At 45.1% G+C, this 18,793-nt stretch overlaps 1 protein-coding gene across 1 annotated transcript in view; it reads right to left on the reverse strand.

Moving 5' to 3' along the window:
* The window catches only part of EVA1C (eva-1 homolog C), a 32,178-nt gene that overhangs the window by 2,295 nt on the left and 11,090 nt on the right, over positions 1–18,793 (reverse strand). The window contains exons 2-5 of the mRNA XM_062510903.1: positions 16,873–17,069; positions 13,384–13,507; positions 10,420–10,572; positions 3,019–3,162 (exon numbers count right to left, since the gene is read on the reverse strand). Of these exons, the coding sequence (XP_062366887.1) occupies positions 3,019–3,162; positions 10,420–10,572; positions 13,384–13,507; positions 16,873–17,069 (618 nt within the window). The remainder of the gene's footprint in view (positions 1–3,018; positions 3,163–10,419; positions 10,573–13,383; positions 13,508–16,872; positions 17,070–18,793) is intronic.

Consider the following 18,793-nt stretch of genomic DNA (forward strand, 5'->3'; position numbering starts at 1 on the left):
TGCCCCTTGTTTTCAACCCCTCAACGGTGTGCCAACCAGTGGGTGGAGACAAAACTGGCCTCTAAATTCAGCATAAACTGGGCTACAGCCAGATGCTGAGTTGCATCTAGTTACTGGGTTTGGATGGGGATAATTGACTATAATTCTAAGATAAATGTTGGAAGTCTCGTGCGATGTCATTTGTGAAGCTTCTGAGATGGGCAGTTGCTGAGGAAGGTGGGTAGGATGGGAATAAATGAGCTGCATCTTTCTCCTGTAATTAATTTATTCCCTTGATAAGCATTCACAGTCCTCTTCAAATAATTGAAAGAACTACGTTGTATAGACACTGAGAGTTCACATATTCTGTAATGGATGAGTGGGCCCTTCATCCACCCAGATCTTGGCACCTGTTCCTGTACTATGTGAAGGCAGATTGACTGATTTTCAGACTGATGGGGGATAAAACAGGAAGAAATTTCAAATATGACACTCACCTCTATCCCACATAGAAACACTTGTCAAGAAATAGTGTTGAGAGAGTTAAGCGAAACAGAGGAGACTGAGGTTTGCAGCTTAGCATAGTTTTCATTTGGAAAACAACTAAAAATAGCACTTCTTTCTGAGCAGAACTTTTCTTTCTGTGTGGGCTCCAAGTCAGAGCTGTTTCCTTTCCTGATGAAGGAATCCTTTTGGGAGTCTTAGCTCCTGTTTGCAATGGAACACCAACAGATACAGGGGTAAATAAGCTCATTTCTGTTTTGTCTTGTATATCGTGGTAGCTTGTAGCTGTTTTCCAGTGGCAGAATACTTTCCTCGGTGTGCGGGGCAGATGGAGCAGGATTGTTTCCAGCCTGCAGTCTGCATTTGCAGGCCTGGCTGTTCTGAACAACATGCCTCTGTTATGAACAGCGTCCCGAGAGGATGTTCTGTCTCCAGTGCCCACACGGGACTGAAGCTCCTGTGGCATGGCCTGGTACTCCCTCACCTGTGCTGATGTTCCTCCTGCTACACTGCTGGGGGGAGCTCCCCAGGGCTTTGCTTGCTCTTTTCCCCTATGCCATTGGAGTATTTATCGTAGGGGAATGTTGCATTCAAAATGGCATGGAGAGAAAGAGCCCCTGGCTGCTTGCATTGCTTATGTTCATTATGGGACCTTTCAGACACAAGGACTTGAACTAGTATAGGCTACATCGGGTCGCAGAACAGAACGTCTGGTACCAGCATAGAATTTTTTATGAAGATAGTCACATCTGTATGACAACTTGTGCCAGCACCACTTTGGCAAGTAGGAGTCAGTCACCTCCTGCAGGCTGCCAAAGGCAGCCCGCAGAGGGACTCTGGCATCCGTGGAGTGTGGCATCCACAGGGCTGCAGGAGCCATGTTTCCTGAGAGAGGATTCCATGATCCTCAAGTGCAGGCTCAGCAACAGCCAGGAGGTCCCACCTCACACAGACAGGAGATGATGCTGAGCAGGTCACTGGGAGCACTGAGACTTCAAGAAGTCGGCACCTCCCGGTTCCTGTCATGTTTTTACTGCCAGGAATGAACTGCAAATGTAAAAATGCAGACAGACTCACTACCCCTAAACAGCTGCTGACCACTGGGTGGGGAGTATGGGGTTTTTTCACATTCCTGACTAGGACAGAAATACTTCAAAGTGTGGCACAGCCCTGATAACAAAAGTGCTCCGCTCTGCTGAATTCCTGTCACTGCAGGGAGAGATCTATTTGCATTATCTTGGGAAGCGTCAGATTAGCAGGCATCCTCTAGTGAGGAGAAGCAATGTAAAATGTCATTCTGGAATATGCCAAATTCTTCTCGTGTTCATTAGATGCTCTGTAAAATAATCAGACCTGCAAACCATTGGCTAATGCTTCAGATGGCACAGCCCAGTAAGATCCGGCAGAAAAAAACTCTTCCAAATATGCCAGCAACACAAAAGAGCACTATTTGTTGCCCACGTGTTTTTGCAAAACCAGATCCCTATACAACAGAGTGCATAACTCCAGGGTGAACAAACTCACTCTGCTTTTCTGGTACACAGAGGTGCAAAGAGGAGCAACTTGTTGTAATTAGATTCGTGCTAATTAAAGAGAATTACCTTAACTCATTCATAAAGGCAGCTGCACAACAATAAAATGTATTGGTGCAATGGCAGATTCCCAGGTCTCTCCAATAATAGGAAGCTGAATTACTGCACCACCTTTCACGGCTGACAGTCAGTTCCTGGGGAGACTGAAAATCACTTGGGGGTTATTTTCCTCTGATCTTCAGGTAGAGGTAATCTGGCCATCAGTCCTACACTGCTGTTTTTAAAAGCATGTCTCAGGTAACCTGTGCCTTTTACTGCTTCTCATAGGGATGCAGCCAAAGGACTCTTCAGTCTGTGCCTGTGGAGCTGCTCCTGTTGAAGTATTTTTGGGAATTCTGCTCACCTCTGATGAAATTATATTAGTCTATAGAAAACAATATGGAAAACCATTCCCTCTTTTCTGAGGAATGAGCTGAAGTACGTTTCAATCCTGCAAAAGATGTATGCCCTCAAGCCTTTACTCTTCATAAACCTTCACTTTCCTTGCCATAGCAAAGGAAAGCCCTCTGTGTGGGAGACACTGTAGATGTACTCACATGAGTCAGGTTTCAGGACTGGGCTTGTACACAGTACTTCAGTTTTGCTGGACTGTTTTGCCTGCACTGATGCCAGGCAATGCCACGTTATTTTTCCTAGCTCTGTTGCAGGTGATCTCTGTGGAACAAACTCTTATCTTGATAGTATTTCTCAAAAGTATTGAACAGCATAGTTGATACTTTATTGTTGGTTGCATTTTTTAATAGCAAAAAACCCCTTAGTGCCAGAGTGTTTGTTATGTGCTGCTGTGCCCAGGGGGCTGCTCATGTATTTTGTATGGCTGTCACAAACTTCCTGTGTTAAAGGGAAGCGGATCTTCAGGGGAGCTCGGTGCCCATATGTGGACGTGTATGTGTCATTGCAAGCAGAAATGAGAGCTTGACAATGACTGTGCATTTGCTCTTACCACATGCATAGCTGACATTTAGGTATTTTGTCACTCCAGGTAGGCACGGACTTCCAAAATCCCGGCTAGTGACAATGATTTTGCATCTCTGTTTCCCATAACACTTCTTCGATAACACTTCCAGCGCTGTGTAAGATAAACAGTCTGAAAGAAAAAAATATGTACAGTAAATACACAACACCCTGGTGTTATCTGAAATGAGACCTGCTGGATGCATGACTAGAGATACAAATCTGCACCTGATCTCAGGTGTAACCTTGCCTTAGCAGGATTTCAGAGGTAAGTATTAAGATATGTCAGTGCAAGGAAGTCAGCTGCAATAAAAACGTGAACTTGCAGCGAGATAACTCTCCCATGTTGCCTTACAGGTGCACACTAAGGGTGCAGGAGGAGTCTTGTTAAGCTCCAAACAGGTGCTCAATAAAGGGTCTCGATATTCTACTCTGGATGTCTTGGGAAAAATAAGCCCATCCAAATGGTGCTCAATCTATTCCATCTCCAATCAAGAGAGATGAAATGCTGTTTCCAAGTCTGTTTCTTGGCCCCAGGTTACTGAGATGAATTGACTGGATATCCAAGTTCAGTTCAAGTCAGGTGAGATCAATTTTTATGTGTTGCAACAGCTCAGGCTACAGGGAAGTTCAGGGTATTAAAAAGTAGCTTTTGATTTACTATGAAGAGGTCAAAATGGGCTCAATATTTAACCAGGGAACCTTGTGGCTTCCAAGAATGGGCTTTGCACTGGAGCTGAAATTATTTGAGTGGGAAAGTGTGTGAGTCACACTCTGCTTTGAAAAAAAAAAGAACGTCTCTAAATGTGATTAAGTTCTCTTTATCCACGTGTGCTAAACTCCAAGCCCACGTAATCCTTCTCTGAATTTTTCTGCATCATCCCAGACACTGCAGTTTTCTGTGTATGACAGATATGTCTCACTCCAGGCTTCTGAGGCAAGGGTGCTCTAGAGGTCTGAAACATCATTCTCTGGGCATTAAGAAAGTCCCTCTTCCTACAATAAAGGATGGCCTCCAGTCACGTGCCAACTGCTGAAACTCATTTCTGCCTCTTTAGATGAAGGACAAACACAGTTTGCAAAGACACTCCAAAGGTTCCCCACATCTGTTTGAAAAGAAGAGAAGGTTTGAGACGGAGTTCTTGAGATTTAATGTGTGAAAATGGAGCAGATTTGTGATTTTTTGAGTTAACTTCCTGACACCATCACTAAATAAGTCGTATACCTGGGTAGAGCCATCAGGAAATATTGGGCTGATCTGTCTGGCAGAGGGCTTGTGGGTTGCTTTGGACATGGATTTTAGAATAGAGTTCTTTGACTTTTCAGAGACGTAAAATCCCAATACCTGTGTGTGTCCCAAGAGACTGCTGGGAATGCAGAGAAGGGCTGACCTAAAGCAGGTAGTTCTTCTTAAAGTGGGTAGTTCTGATTAAGTAACTCAGCAGTTTTAGTTTCCCTCCCTGGTAGTTTCAGATGAGTGAGGATATATTTGGATGGATGCTTTAGACAGCCCTTGGCTTACTTCGGCGAGTACAAAACCAAGTGGAGAGTATCAGGAGGAATTGTCAGGTGATTCATAAGTGAATGGATTGAGAGTACAGCAGCAAACTGGCAAACTGAATTATGTTTTCCTATAGAATTTCCTGCCCTGGGAGCTACTCTCAAAGGAGTAGCTCCCAGGAGGGATGCTGTGCTGACGGTTTTCTACATATTCAGAGGTACGGCTACATGAAAAATGTTATGTTTCATTTTGCATTTGCTCATGTTTCTGTGGGACTTAATAGCGTCTTGTCATCTCTATCCATGTTGTATTTGGCTCCTCTCCCTGAGGAGCCAGTCATCATATGCCTGCAGGTTCTTGGCAGGCCAGTTTTTGGAGAACCTCCCAAGGCTTTACTGGTGCTACAGGTGAGTAAATGCAAACCGTGGCCCATTTCTTCTGCAGGACAGGACAGATGTTATGTGCACAGTCTTATAACATAAAAATATGTTTTTCATAACATAAAAACTCTACTTAAAACTTCCTGCATTCTGAAAAAAAAATTGTGTTTTAGTGATTCAATAAAAAACCCTGTCTGGTTTACATGTGGCCTTGCTACATTCCCACTAATTCTCCCAGTAGCTGTGATGGGATTAGCTTGAATAACTTACCCTCCTCCTGGTCAAACACCTTTTTCCAGTGACTGGATGAGGAGAGGTCAGTGATGTGTTTTGAATAAAGGCATCTCATGGAATGGCCCCAAAGAAACCATGAATTGGGAGATGAACATAGATACACAATGTCAGTATTTCTGACTAGAGTGCTGTTTCCTCCACACAGATATCCCTGGGGCTTTTTAGACTGCTACCATTCATTTCCAGTTACCTGCCTCTGGAAAGGCACATTGCTGGAGTGCTAAAAGGCTGCTGGCATCCAGTGGTGGCAGACAAGGCAGCAGTGTGTGGCTGGGAAAATACTCCATTCACCACGCCTTTCTCCCAAAGATGCTTGTTCCACACCAAGACTGTTGGTGGCTCTTTTGTACCAGACACTGCTATGGATGGCACAGGGACACGGGTGTCAAGTCGAGGTTCTTAATGCAATAATAAACTATCCAATCTGACTGCAGCTATTTAATAGTTGGAGTAGAAAGCCTTGTTTCTGGAGCAAAGGCTCTTTTCAGCTCCCTAATGAGCTTTGTTTGGGAAAGTTTTGGCATGCAAATAGCATGCCATAAATCACGGTGGCTTTAATGAGAAGTAATTTGTCTTCTGGTTTCTTAAAGCTTCTCTCAATTCAGACAGGAGGAGCTTTCCCTCCCTTTCTTTGCAGCCTGCCACAGAAAACCTGCAGGTGATGGAGCATCTTGTGCCAGGCTCCAGTGACAGCGTCCTGTCCCACCCTCTCCAAATGTTTCCAACTGCTTTCATCCCCAACTGCTCCTTACGCCGCTTTATGCGTTCTGGGCTGTGCCCACCCACAGAAGAATAAGGAGCTCGCTTTTAAAATCAACTGAAAGCAAAGATTTCACACCTCCAAATCAGGATGGCTTGTGCTTTGTGGAGCCCAGATATCCAGTGTGGGGACAAGAACTGACAAGGGGGAAACTGGAGTTTGGAGCAAACTCAGGCTGCCGACTCCTAAAGAAAGTTGCTGAAATAATATGGTAATTTATGCAAGAGCATGGCACCCAGGGTCCTGCCTATGCATCAGAAAAGGGCCACTTGGACTGCTGATTCCAGCAGAAACACACAATGTGATTGGCAGCACTCTTGTACAAAAAAAACAACCTAAACTTGGTCTCTCTCCCCTCCTTGCACATGCATGTGCAGAGTGGGGGATCCATCCCACCAAACACAAGGGCAAGAGCCAAGTGTGGCTCTCCATTTCCTGACAGCCGGAACCAGGCTCCCTGCTCCTGCATGTGCACAGGCAGGAATTCCTTGGCTCCTTTTAGACTTGAGGGCCAAATGTACTTTTCCAAACCTTTCACAAATGTGAGCCATGAAAAAATAGACGCAAGAAACCCCTGAACTGCTGGTAAAGAAAACATTACTGGTTTAATTGATTTGTGTCTCAGTGTGCTCCTAGCAACTTCCACTAGCCAAATCTGATCTTTCCTGCTCCTCTTCAAAGAAAGTTATTTGGATACTAAAAATGGTGGCTGGTCTCTTCCTCCCTTGAAACAATCACTCCTCATTCTGCCACTGCTCTGAAAACCTCTTCTTTTAAGAGAGTTTTGTCTTGACAACATTTACTGGGGCAAAGGGTGCCAGGGGTCCTGCTGGCACCTCTTGGGGCACACAGCACCTACTAAGGTTCCCAGTTTGCTCAGGCTGACACAGGCAAGGACCCTTTTCATATCTGATGTCTGCACACAGAGGGAGGTGACTCAAGGGGTTTTGTGGTGGAAGCCAAATTGAACTATTTTATCCTTACTTTTGCATCCACAAAATTAATTTGACTCCTGTGTCCCATGCCCAAAGTGCCAAGGCAACGTGGAAACATATCTAGATCTGCCTGAAGCTGCTTGTGCCTTCACTGCTGTTACTTCTGCTCTCAAGAGACCTTCCCAGGGGACAGGCTCACACCAAGCAAAGAGTACATCTTCTAGTAAGAGACAGAAACCAAAAGCTTTTCCATCAGTCACTGAGTAAGAGACATAAGGCCCTTTGACTTAGCTGCAATATCCAAACAAACAAAAAGAATCACAGCATCATAGAATCCTGTTACATTAAAACAACTCATGACACCTAGTTGGACTGTAAGGAACCTACAGGATTTTGGAAATTCCCCTCGGTTGACTTTCTCACCCCTCCCTCTTACCTGAACTCCACTGGGAGGAGACTAGGAGGACAAAGCCCAACCCCAGAGTATGTCACAGCACGGTGCAAGCTGTGATGAGAGTTTGTGAATTTCCCACCTCGCCTCTCAACCCTCCAGAAGTGGGGCCAGGTAAAAGGGAGGGCTGTACTGGAAAGAGCCCGACCTTCCAGCAATGCGAACCATGACAGGGGTGTAATTCAGGGCTCTGCTGGTCTCTGGTGCTTGAGGGGGAACACACATCTGACCAGACAGTATGCATCCAGAGGAATTTCTGGGAAGGACATTGCAGTGTTCTAGTTTGCAAGTTGAACCTAGAGGCAACCCTCTACCAAGCCTTCTTTCAAGTATTTTCATGTATTAACAAGACTAATTTATTATTTGAGAAGTGTTTGTTGACCTCAGTCTTCCTGGTGCTCTCTATGGTAACCTGTTCTGGCACAATTCTTTAACTTCTTCTGACCAATAAACTTTCTGTTTCCTCATGCACATGTTAGTACAAATATAAAAGAGATAATGGGTCAGGAAAGGCAGCAATTCACACAGGAACAAATTGCTGTGGTTTCCTGCTTTGGTGCTGGGCACAATGGATTCCTCTAGGCAGAACCATCTGCTACAGAACCACACCCCGAATCATCTTGTGAAGTTTTTGACAGTCTTAGTGAAACAGAGAAGTTGCTTGCTGGAAATTCTGTACAGTCTTAACAGTGCCAGGCATTTGGACAGCTGCAGAAGCTGTTTTTTTACCATTAAACTGGCTCAGAAAACCAGTTGCATGAGTAGATACTCATGCTAAATGTGGAGGTGAGGCTCAGGATCCTACAAGTGCTCAAGGCCACACAGATATCTCCCACAGCAGAGATGGATTTATATAATTTATTTCCTACATGGAAAAGAGCCTTTTTGCCAAAGAAATGTTATGTTTTCCTGGATTCCCTTTGAAGCAAAGCTCTGAAATTCTGTCAGATGATTTGACAGGTAGTTCACAGAAGAGTGATGCTTGAGAACACATCTGTCCCAACCCAAAGCTGCTGTTTGTCATTGCTATCACACGTATCAACAGGTACCCGAGATCTGGAGGAGTATCCAGTTCAATACCCAGTACACCTGGCAGGACCGTATCAAGTATGGAGAGATAAAAAACTTTTGAGCTCACCAGAGACTTTCTGGGCATGTTATTAGCACCTATGGGTGATTTCTCTTCTGCATAGTGCTAAAAAATCGCCTCACAGTTTCTCTGTGATGCAGTGAAAGAACTGGAATCGCTTAATTGCTGCCCTTAGGCCAAGTGGCACCAGAGTGAGCAGAAACAGTAATGGATGCGTGTTGGAGCCAATTCAGCTTTTGGTGCAAACATAAATAGGTACGTGGGCTGTGATTCATGAAGCAAGAGCTGTCTCAAGGCATTACATTCAAATTGCCATTGTTTTCCCTGAGAGAAAGGTGTGCAGTCATTGCAGAATTCTAGTCATGCACCCACTTCATCTGTAGGTGCTTAAATAACCACACAAATAAGATTCAGGCTCGAGTCAGATAGATCTGGAGCCGATTTGATCTGACTCCTAAGTGCCAAGTCTTTTCGGATAACTGAATGTGAACTCCCACACCACACAGGGGCTCTTGGAAATTCCACTGCCTGTAGAAAGTCACTGGTACCACGCAGGAAGAAGCCCAGTACTTCGATTAAGTAGTAGGAAATCTATACGAGGATCTACCTTCTCTAGATCTGCTTTGTGCTTGTCTCAGGTTTTCTGCTCTCTCCTATTACTAGTGTCTTAGGCTGCTTTACAGAGCACAAAACCAGTGCCAGCCAGGGTGTTGCTGCACAGGTGCTTGTGCACAGGGGCCACAGCAGAGCTTGTTGCTCTTGCGAGTTCTTTCTCTTTATCCTGGGAACGTTTATCCCTTAGGAGAGGTTTGCCGAGTTCTCATCTGTGACTTCTGAGTGCTGACATTAGAGGCAAGGGAGTGATTTTGAGAGGTCACTGGAATGCAAGACCTAAATGTGGTGACAGCCTCACTTGATCAGGCAAGACATCTCCGCTCTGCCTTGTGTCACCTGTTAATGCCACTGTCATTAGGGGTGTGGGGGCCTGTCAGAGACCTGCTAAAATGTTTACTCCACAGAACAGACAGGCACAGCTAAGTCTGTGTGAAGGCTTAAGAGAGCCGGTGTGAAGCACAGACCTGGCAATACTAAATAGATTCTTGTCTAAGAACAGACTGAGATTTTCAGCCAATACATCTTTAATAGTATCTATGTAACTAAATAGAAAGATTGGCTTGCAGACAAAGGGCTCTTAAGAGTAATTGTTGATCTCTTCTTGATGTTCAGAGATGCTTCTCATAGATGACACATAAAGCATGTTTCTTAGGAGCAGTGTTTAGCCTTTAAGCACAGGGCTGCCCTTTCCTGTGTAGCACCAAGGGCTTTGAACAGCACACCCATCTCTGGTGCTGAAAAGTTGCTCTCCATGGCATGAAAGTTACCTTAATGCCTTCAGTGTCACCACTGAACATATTATTCAGTTTAGGACATTCCTGACTTGGTGCCAGGGAGAAATCCCAGGTACATTTAACATTCTAGTGTGCCACCACAGCCTTGGGGTCTGGTCATACAGCAGCATCTAAAGCAATGGCCCTGCCCCACGGACCTTCTCCGTACAGTGTGCATCTAAGGCAGGGAATATATGGCAGAAACAGGTATCAGAGAAGAAGGAGCAGTAAGACACAGTATTATGACACTCAGGTCACCTGGTCATTGTCAGAAGCTGGAGGAAGAAGAGGGGCAAACAGCTGATATTCAGTCACCTAAATTCCAGACAGGCAAGGGAACTAGTTTTTGATGCTAGTCATGCTAAGAACTGATTACCTCTGTGAAAGCTTATTACTTTGCTGCATTTCTTACTCTGTGTTCCTCCCTCATATTGGGCAGTTTGTTTGAGTTTCAGAAATAGCCTCTCTCACATTTCCATCACTGATGCCTTCAAAACACCATTGCTCTTGCACCTGGAGTTTCTCCCCCCTGTGTCCACTCTTCCCTGTGCTTCTGCCTAGAGAACGTCCCTCAATGGTGCCCAAACATACCAAAGGGGGGGGTGTGCTCCGCCTTTGTTGAGCAGACGCTCTCCTCCTGTGCCCATCTGCCGTAGGTGGCCGAGTAGATGATAAGGAACTTGGATTCCTGACAGTGGAGCTTCAGTTCCTGGTTTTCACATGCTGATTTGGTTTTGTATTCAGCTAAAGTAGAAGCAAACACCAATATGATAGCGTGAGGCAATTTAAATAGCTGGACTGTTAATAGCAAAGAGCAGCAGGACAGAAACCAGCTTTCCTGCAAATGCTGTTGCAAGTGACACGTGGCATCTGTACAGCCAGACACAAAGTCAGGAGCAGAGTGCTTCTTTCAAATGAATTGTGCCCAAGCGACTGTCTAGAGCCCGTGGCTCCATTTTGAACAGAATAGAAAACCCTAATTTTGCCAATCTCCTTTCACGATGGAACAGCCTCCCTGCTTTCCTGCCTTTCTTTCCACTCCTGCTCAGCGAGAGAAGCTTCATCCTTCCCTTTTGTGTCTCCTCGGGACACTGTTGCATTCTACGTGTTCCTCAGCTGCCTCTGAACACTCATCAGTCACGGGCAGGGCTGGCAGTGTCAGTGACAGCCATGGCTGGGGCACGGACCGTGGGAGGACAAAAGGCCAGGACGGGGTCCGCATCCCAAGCCAGACAGCGCTCCCAGCTATGTTTGCGTTGCTCCAGCAAGGGCTCCTTTGTAAGTTTGGCTGACAAAGTGATGTGAGCTAGGAGCCTGAGAAAAATCCCTCCCTCCCTTGCTGAGCTGGCCCAGGCACCCTGGCAGCACCCTCAGCAGATGTGGGGAAGACACTGAGCTCAACTTCATGGCTTATCCCTCTGAGGAAAGCCCTTTAAGCCTGCCACCTGGCCTAAGCAGGTTCATGGCCTTTTACCTTCTTAAGTTTACCTGGTTGAGCTGTGGTGCCAAACCTTTTTACGGCAGATAAGGCCAGGGAGAAGAGTTTATTCTCCTCCTTTTTTTTTTGTCCTCAAAAATGTGAAAACGGGAAAAGGAGATTCCTGAGCTGAGCAGAAGAAAAGGCAAACCTTATTGTTAGTGAGTGGTGTCCCTGTAAGTGGAGGGTGGATGCAGTTCTTTGGGAACTGGAGAGAGAAAAACCTCCGATGTACTCAGGAGTGTAAACATTATTGTTTCATCCGAAACAGTACAGATAGAACAATGGGTTAATGTTCTTGGTAACAGTCCGAGCTCATCAACAGCCACAAGCTTGAGTGTAAAAAAGAGTGATTTTGAAGAACACTTTGAAAACATTTTTGAAAATATTTTTTAAAACATTTTGAAAAATGCTTGACCTACTGCAGGTTGTGAGTTCTGCAGAAGCACCTCCAATGCTGTGCACACATAAATAGGCCAAAAACCTGGGGTCTGTGCCCAAGGACTGACAGCCTACAGCTGGACTTTGAGTCTGCCTGGCTGTGCTGGAGAGGCTGTGGAAGTACACATAACCCCAAGTGGTATCAGACAAAGAGAAGAGCCAACATAAACCTCTGCAAAGATATGGCAGCAGTAATTCTAAATGGATGAAAAACTAAGGGATTTAGGCAACTGCTTAAGTGCCCACTTGAAGGCAAGGAGATTCCAAAATATACTTGAAGTTATCCTGAAGTGATTTCCTGAGTAAGGATGTTTTCCACTGCCAAGACTAACAATATTGGTATCTTACCTACAAATATAAATTTCCTGTCACAATAAATCATGTTATTTGCAGTGGAATTGGACTATTCCTCAATTCTGAAGGCAGCAGTTGCTGTTGAATATGCTTGTGACTTGTTGAATATGCTTTTTGAAAATTCAGATCACAGAAAATACGATATACTCAAAGAAGCTCATCTCCCATGGGAAAAAATATTAAGCAGCGTCCGAAAGTAATAAACAGGATCCCAATCCACTTTCGATTAGCAAAAAGAATTAAACTGTTGATCTAATAAAACAGATAATGAAAAATTGAAATTTCAGGCATTTTATTTCCCCTAATGATTGGCCCATTTTATCTCCCTGGGAGTTCTTGAGTCAGTGCTTCACCAAAGGTAACATCTGCTTACTCTGCTCCATCTCTCTTCTCTGACTTCTGCTTTCCAGCGTGAGCTGGCCTTTCAGTTTGCTTGCCACCTACTCCCGTTCTGCCGCTGATGTCTATCTTAGTGCTCTGATCAAAGGAAACCCCCTTAGTGCTTTCTCCTTTGCTTGTGGGTTGGTGTTCCTGTGTTGGCTGGTGAACATACCCACAAATCATCATTCAGCTGTTTTCTCTGGGACCCATTGCAGCCACACTGGGAATTCAGTGCCAAAAGAAGTGAGCCCCTAAGCTGCTGAAGCTTGTTCTCATATACCATAGCAACAAGGAGAATGATTACAAACCACTGGTAAAGGCAACTTTCATGAGGATTGTCTTCATCATTCTTCCCCTTTCTCATGTTTACAGAGTAGATTCTCTTTGAGGCAAGGTTTGTCCCTTCCTATATCGGCATCAAATACCTGCACAGAGTACAGGTGATTCTACAGTAAAAGCCTCTAACCAAGTCAGCACATGTGACTTTTGGCCATTATTCCATAAATGGGAGGTATTTTTGAATCTTTAAAAGCTTTGGACGCAGCTCCTAAAGTATTTTTGCATATTCCTTCCTAGGATACCTTCTTCATTTGGATCCTTAGCCCAAGCACTTGGTTTTGCTGTTTAGCTCTTTCTAATACACCATTATCGTTGCTATCTCACTAAAAATAGTTTCCATAACATTTCTTCTTTCTAGTCTGATGTCTGACATCTGTCCCTGCCAAGCTACACTGGTCATTAAACTGGCAGCAAGCACCCTGAAGCTGCAAACACAATGAAGAGCTAAGGTAAAGTAGAAAAGAAAAATTTGTTATCAATCCAAGAGCCCCAAAACTTCATTTTAACCAAAACAAGCAACAAAACACGCAGAGAAACACATTTGCCTGATAAAGATTACTTACTAGGTTTGCATTTAAAGGAGACAAGGAGGAATTTAGTGGTCCCTGGACACAGATCAGGCCCAAAAACCCGACTATTGACAAGGAGTTGGCAGGATCTCAGGTTTTGGCATTCATCCAGTACTTTCTAGAACAATGGGCAAAAAGGATAGTCTTGACAACAAGGTATGAAGCTATACAGCAATGAAAACACTTAGTTGTACTTTGTTCTACACAGGAGAGAAATCACAGCTTTTTGGCTATAAACATGCACTAAACATCTGTATCATTGGATCTAGGCCATGGCTCTGCTGGACTTGGAATCATGGCTAACTCTATGGGAGCACATTCATCACAGTCATATTCACAGCAAATTAGGATGTTACCAACTTGCTGTTGTTTGTCACTTTTCCCTCTGACCTGGGGAGGCCTGGGGAGGTTTGCCTAATTCCCCTGAGTGCTACCAGATCCTCGGTGGTGCAGAGCCTGAGCACGTGGGAGAACACTAAGCCCTCAGCTGTCTCACTGACACGCTTGAGGCGCTCGTACACTCCTGAGCACATTTATGAGAGTGCAATGTCCAGGGAAAGCATGGCAACTAAAAAAAAAGTGTGTTTTTAACCACTTCTTCTTGATCTCCTTACATGTACCTGAACATGCTCTGTATGTAATCTTCACTTGAAAGAGTTCTGAGTAATGGCAAGCACAGCCCGAGCTTTAAGCCATGTGTAGGACCTCTTGCTTGAGGGACACTTCCTTCTCGATTGCAGTTACTCACATTATCACATATTTACTTGACTTGCCACGAGCAAATACCGAAATTAGTTTGATTGGATAGCACAGATGTGCAAGTCTGTCCTCAGCCTCCTTGTCTTGTTTTGTGGGGTGTTTTTTAATGCTGTTCTAGTGGCATATCTATTCCAAATGTATTGACCCAGCAATATATCCTGGTTCTTACTGTGCTGCTTCTCTGGGAGTGGCAACAGAGGAAGAAAACAAACAGGTCAGCAGTGTTACACACAAAGGGTCGTGTGGGCTCTCTCCCAGTGTGGCAAAAGGACTGAGTGCTCATACTGCTCACCCTGGTGTTCCCACTCCAGCTGTGCTCTTGGAACTGTAGCTGCAGAAAATATGAAGACATTGCCAGGTCCAGTCTGTCCAATTTTTAACACAGTCACAAGCCAAAGCACCTAAAAGCACCTAGTTTAAATGCAGCAGTGAATTTCGGAAATACTTACTCACCTCCAAAACTCAGTTAAGAGAAGGCTTTTCTGGCACTATTTTTGGATAGGCTGGGTGACTGTGCACAGGATTCATGATGTTTAGAATCACAGCAGGCTGTGACAAAGGAGGGTGTTATCTCCAGGTCACCCCACTCTTAACAGGAGTAACAGCAATAAACCATTCCAATAGTTTTAGGTAGTCCCTCAAAATCTATGGAAATTTTTGCTTTGTTTCTCATCAGAAGAGGTCTCAGTCGTACCAAGAGACCAGATCACAAATCTACTGCTGTGGTGACACAAGCTGCATTTCTGTTTCCAGGCTGAGAAAGTTGGCAGTGGCTGGATCTCTGCTGTCATCACTGGAAACCTTCCCTCCCAAGCAGCAATGACACACACTGGCAGCACACTGTAGGGATCCTACAGCTCCCACTGCCAGAGGAAGAGGACATGCATCCAACACTCTTTGAGCATTAAATGCACTCTAAAGAGTTTGAAAGGGAAGGAGAGCACAGCAGACTTATCAGTCAGTTTTCCTTTTACAGAGCTGCAAGTCAAACAAATAACTCCTCCTTAATTGGGATAGCTCTGGAAGGGACCAGTGAAATAGAATTACGTCTTTAGTAAATAGAGATAGCTGTCCCCTGCTGAGTCGCCTTCTGTTTGCACCTGAGCTGAATCATCTCTTGTGCATCTGTTTGTATTTTCTCCTGCCTAATGTAACAGCAGTTGCATTTTCTGTCATGATGTTGTGCAAAAGCATGCAGCCACAAAAGCAAGCAACAATACTGAAAATAGCACCGGGCAGTTACTGTCGCTAGCCAGATCCAGCTTTGTGGTGATCCCCCTGACGGGAGCTCTCTGTAATAGGTGCTTGTGATGCTTCCTCCCAGTTACAGGGCATCGTCTCACCTGCCTGTGCAGACTGCAGATCCACTTCCCAAGGGAACGGGAGGAGGGATGAGGTCACTGGTGCTCTTTTCTAAGAAATCAGTTTACGAGATGTGTCCCTTGTCCTTAACAGAACTGGAACTCCTTGAGATGCAGAGCATTTGTATCTCACACAAATTCATGGCCTTGCCAAAATGCTTTCATGCCTTTGATCAGTCACAGTGCCCAAATGATGAAGGTAGTTTATAGAACAGTTACCCCGTGCTGTGTTTATTATATTCAAGGAAAAAACTGTCCATGGAGACCTCACAAAGGCACTCACAAGCCCAGAATAATCATTGGTGATGCTTTGCTGCAGTCAGTAATGTAACGTTAAGGATGCATTTGGCCTGCTGTTTTTGGTGGGGACAGGTACTGTCACATGGCCCATAGGTCATGTCTGGAATGTCCGCAAAAATTGCAGTATATCATGGGCGAGCCACACCTGTAAAATTGCCCTAATACTGTTTCTAGAGAGGGGATATTACTGCCAAACCACTTCATAATACCCTTCAATTCAGTAGTGGTGGGAACAGACATTCCCTGATGTCAAGAAGGAACCTGTGGTCTACAGACACAAATGTTGCAAACTCCCATCAAAACTTCCATTGAGCATTTACAAGTTTAACCAACAGAACATGTTCAGATTCCACTGACTACACGTTTTTGCAATGATTTACTAAATTTGGAGCAGCACTGGGTATCTTTTACTGAGATGAAACAAGCCTTTGACAGCAGTGTAAGTCAGACATTGTCACAAAAGTCTCCTCAGCAGAAAGTAGTAATTGATGAAGTATAAATAGTTTCAAGCTATACTGAAGCAGGCCCAGCAAACAAACCATGGGATGTTGCTGACATGAATCAGGTAGTCACAGAAATGCAGGTATCTGCAGAAATTCTTGGGATTTGCTGTTTAGCTGTTGCTGTGCCTTTTCAGTGAGGGAAGACAGACATGTAGCAAGCCAAATCCCAACCAGGATGTCATCTTATTCACTGGCTTTTTAACCCCGCTCTGTCCAATGCTTGTGTCCTCCCCTGGGGTCAAGGAGGGCCTGTCTGATAGATTAAGACTGGTCAGCTCAGTCATGCCCAGCCCTTGAATGGAAAGGAGTGGACTATTTTAGGGAACTTGAAGCATGGGGTTTCCAAAGCAAGATTCATCACAACGGAAGGCAATCTTCAAAGTTCTCATAATCCTACGGTGACACACTGCTGTCCATACAAACCCTTCCAGTTGTAGCACTTTTGGTGGTAACCTGCCAAACAGCGTCATCTCGTTCAAGGCTGAGAACACTTGCACAGAAATGGCAGGGAAACCATCAAAAACATTCTGTACCTTAAGAACCTTTACAACCTGTGGTACCTGCAAAGAGGTGGGTGCCACGCAGTTCCTGGGTTCTGTCATCCTGGTTTCAGGCTCCCAGGCACTGCACATGTGGGGGTCCTGCCCATAGAATGCTGACTGAACGCTGATGGTTGAGTGCCGAGGGCAGTGCAGGCTCAGGTGCTGCCCATCGCAGGCATAGGCGGTGTGATTCTGCAGGAGCTTCGTTAAGTAACCTAGAAAATATTCAGCTTTGTTACAACTAGCACAGGAAATGACAATCTCGTTGGATAATAAGAAAACCACAGTCAGTCTCCGGAAAGGGCATTGTAGTCAAGGTTATACATCTGGCCTGCAGCCACCCAGTTCTCTGAATGGGTCACCCCTTACGTGCTCGTAGCACTCCGGGCTGGAAAACACGAGGTCTCGTGGCCTCCCAGCACTCCAGCAGCAGCAGGATGTGCTGTACGGCCAATATGTGGCTCAGGCCCTTGCCAGTCCTGGCTGCTCACGATCCCAGGGCGTGTCTGCAGCAGTCAGAAGGGTATTACTGAGTTTCCTGGGCCAGGTTCTTGCATTCCAGCTGCCTAAGGTATTCCTTATACGTCTTGTTAAAAGGATGTGCTGCACTTTTGGACTCGTGGGCGTCTGTGTTTCATACACTCGTAAGTATAGTGGAGTTTTTCTTGTGGGAGCATTTTCTTGTTGAGGCTGAATCAGGGGCTTTTTTGTATCATTAAAACAAAAATCAGTTTTCTCAAAGAAAATACTGAAAAAGGGTTTGCTCCTTTCAATTAATAAAAAATTGCCCTTTAAATAAAATGTGCCATTTAATTTTCACACTTCTGCCCTTCATAAACTTTTCCCAAGGGTAAGCAATTTTCAAAAAGGTTTTTAAGTAGAAAACTTTAGTACTCCAAGCAAAAGATAGGAAAATCATATAATCACAGAATGGCTTGCGAGGGAAAAGTCCTTAGAGTAGAGATCTCCCAGTTCCAACCCCCCTGCCATCTTCCACTAGAACAGGTTGCTCAGATCTCCACCCAGTCTGGCCTTGAACACTTCCAGGGATGGGTCAAACGTTTTGGTTCTCTGGCATCTTTTCCAGCTCCAGCTGTGCATCTGGATAATGAAAATCAGCTTCCCTGTCATTTATGACGTCTGGAGGGAGGAGAAGCCTGCTCCACTGTTGTCTTAACTGTTCCCCATCTAAAGCCCGGGGGAGTACAGAAGTCAGGCAGATGCACCTTCCAGCACAGCAGAGCTGTAGGTGAGCTCCCCACCTCACTGACCTCAGTTTGAGCACAGGCACTGGAACTGGGACCGAAAAAATCTCACGCCCCGCATTTGCACTCTGGATCTCGAGGAGACCAGTCGAGCAGCAATCCCCACAGCTTCTCACAGGTTAAAAAGAATAGCCAAGCCCACAACCAAATCCATCCCCTACATTTTCTGTGTAATTGAGATCACAAATAATTGAAGTTCCTTGCCAGAGCCCCTCCTCTGTCAGCCTGCTCCTGACAGATGCTGAGCGCTGCCAGGAAAATGGGCCGAGTGCCCAGCTGCAGCCAAGTGATTGGCAATGGGCAGAGCTGCAGAGGGCTTCCTGCGGCGTTTGCTGAGCGCCTTTGGCATCGCCCTCGTGCCATAAAGGGCCGCGGTGTCGAGAGTATTCAGCCCAGCGTGAGTTGTGGGCGCTCAACACCCCCAGAGATACCAGGCAATATTTTTAATCATTTCAATTCTTCAGGGTTTAAGTTACCTGGGGCCAAGAGTGCTGTATACAAAACAGTCCAGTATTCCCTAAAGAATATCGGCTATGCTGCAATTTGGATGAGTTCCCTGGCATCTTAACTGCTACTTTGATCCCGCAAATTCCTAATCCAGAATCTAAGCACCTTTCTCCAACAATTGAAGCTATTCAATCCTTAAAGAAAATGTCTTTATAAAAAAGACCTGC

This window comes from Cinclus cinclus, chromosome 2 (assembly GCF_963662255.1).
Source record: "Cinclus cinclus chromosome 2, bCinCin1.1, whole genome shotgun sequence".
Classification (NCBI taxonomy): domain Eukaryota; kingdom Metazoa; phylum Chordata; class Aves; order Passeriformes; family Cinclidae; genus Cinclus; species Cinclus cinclus.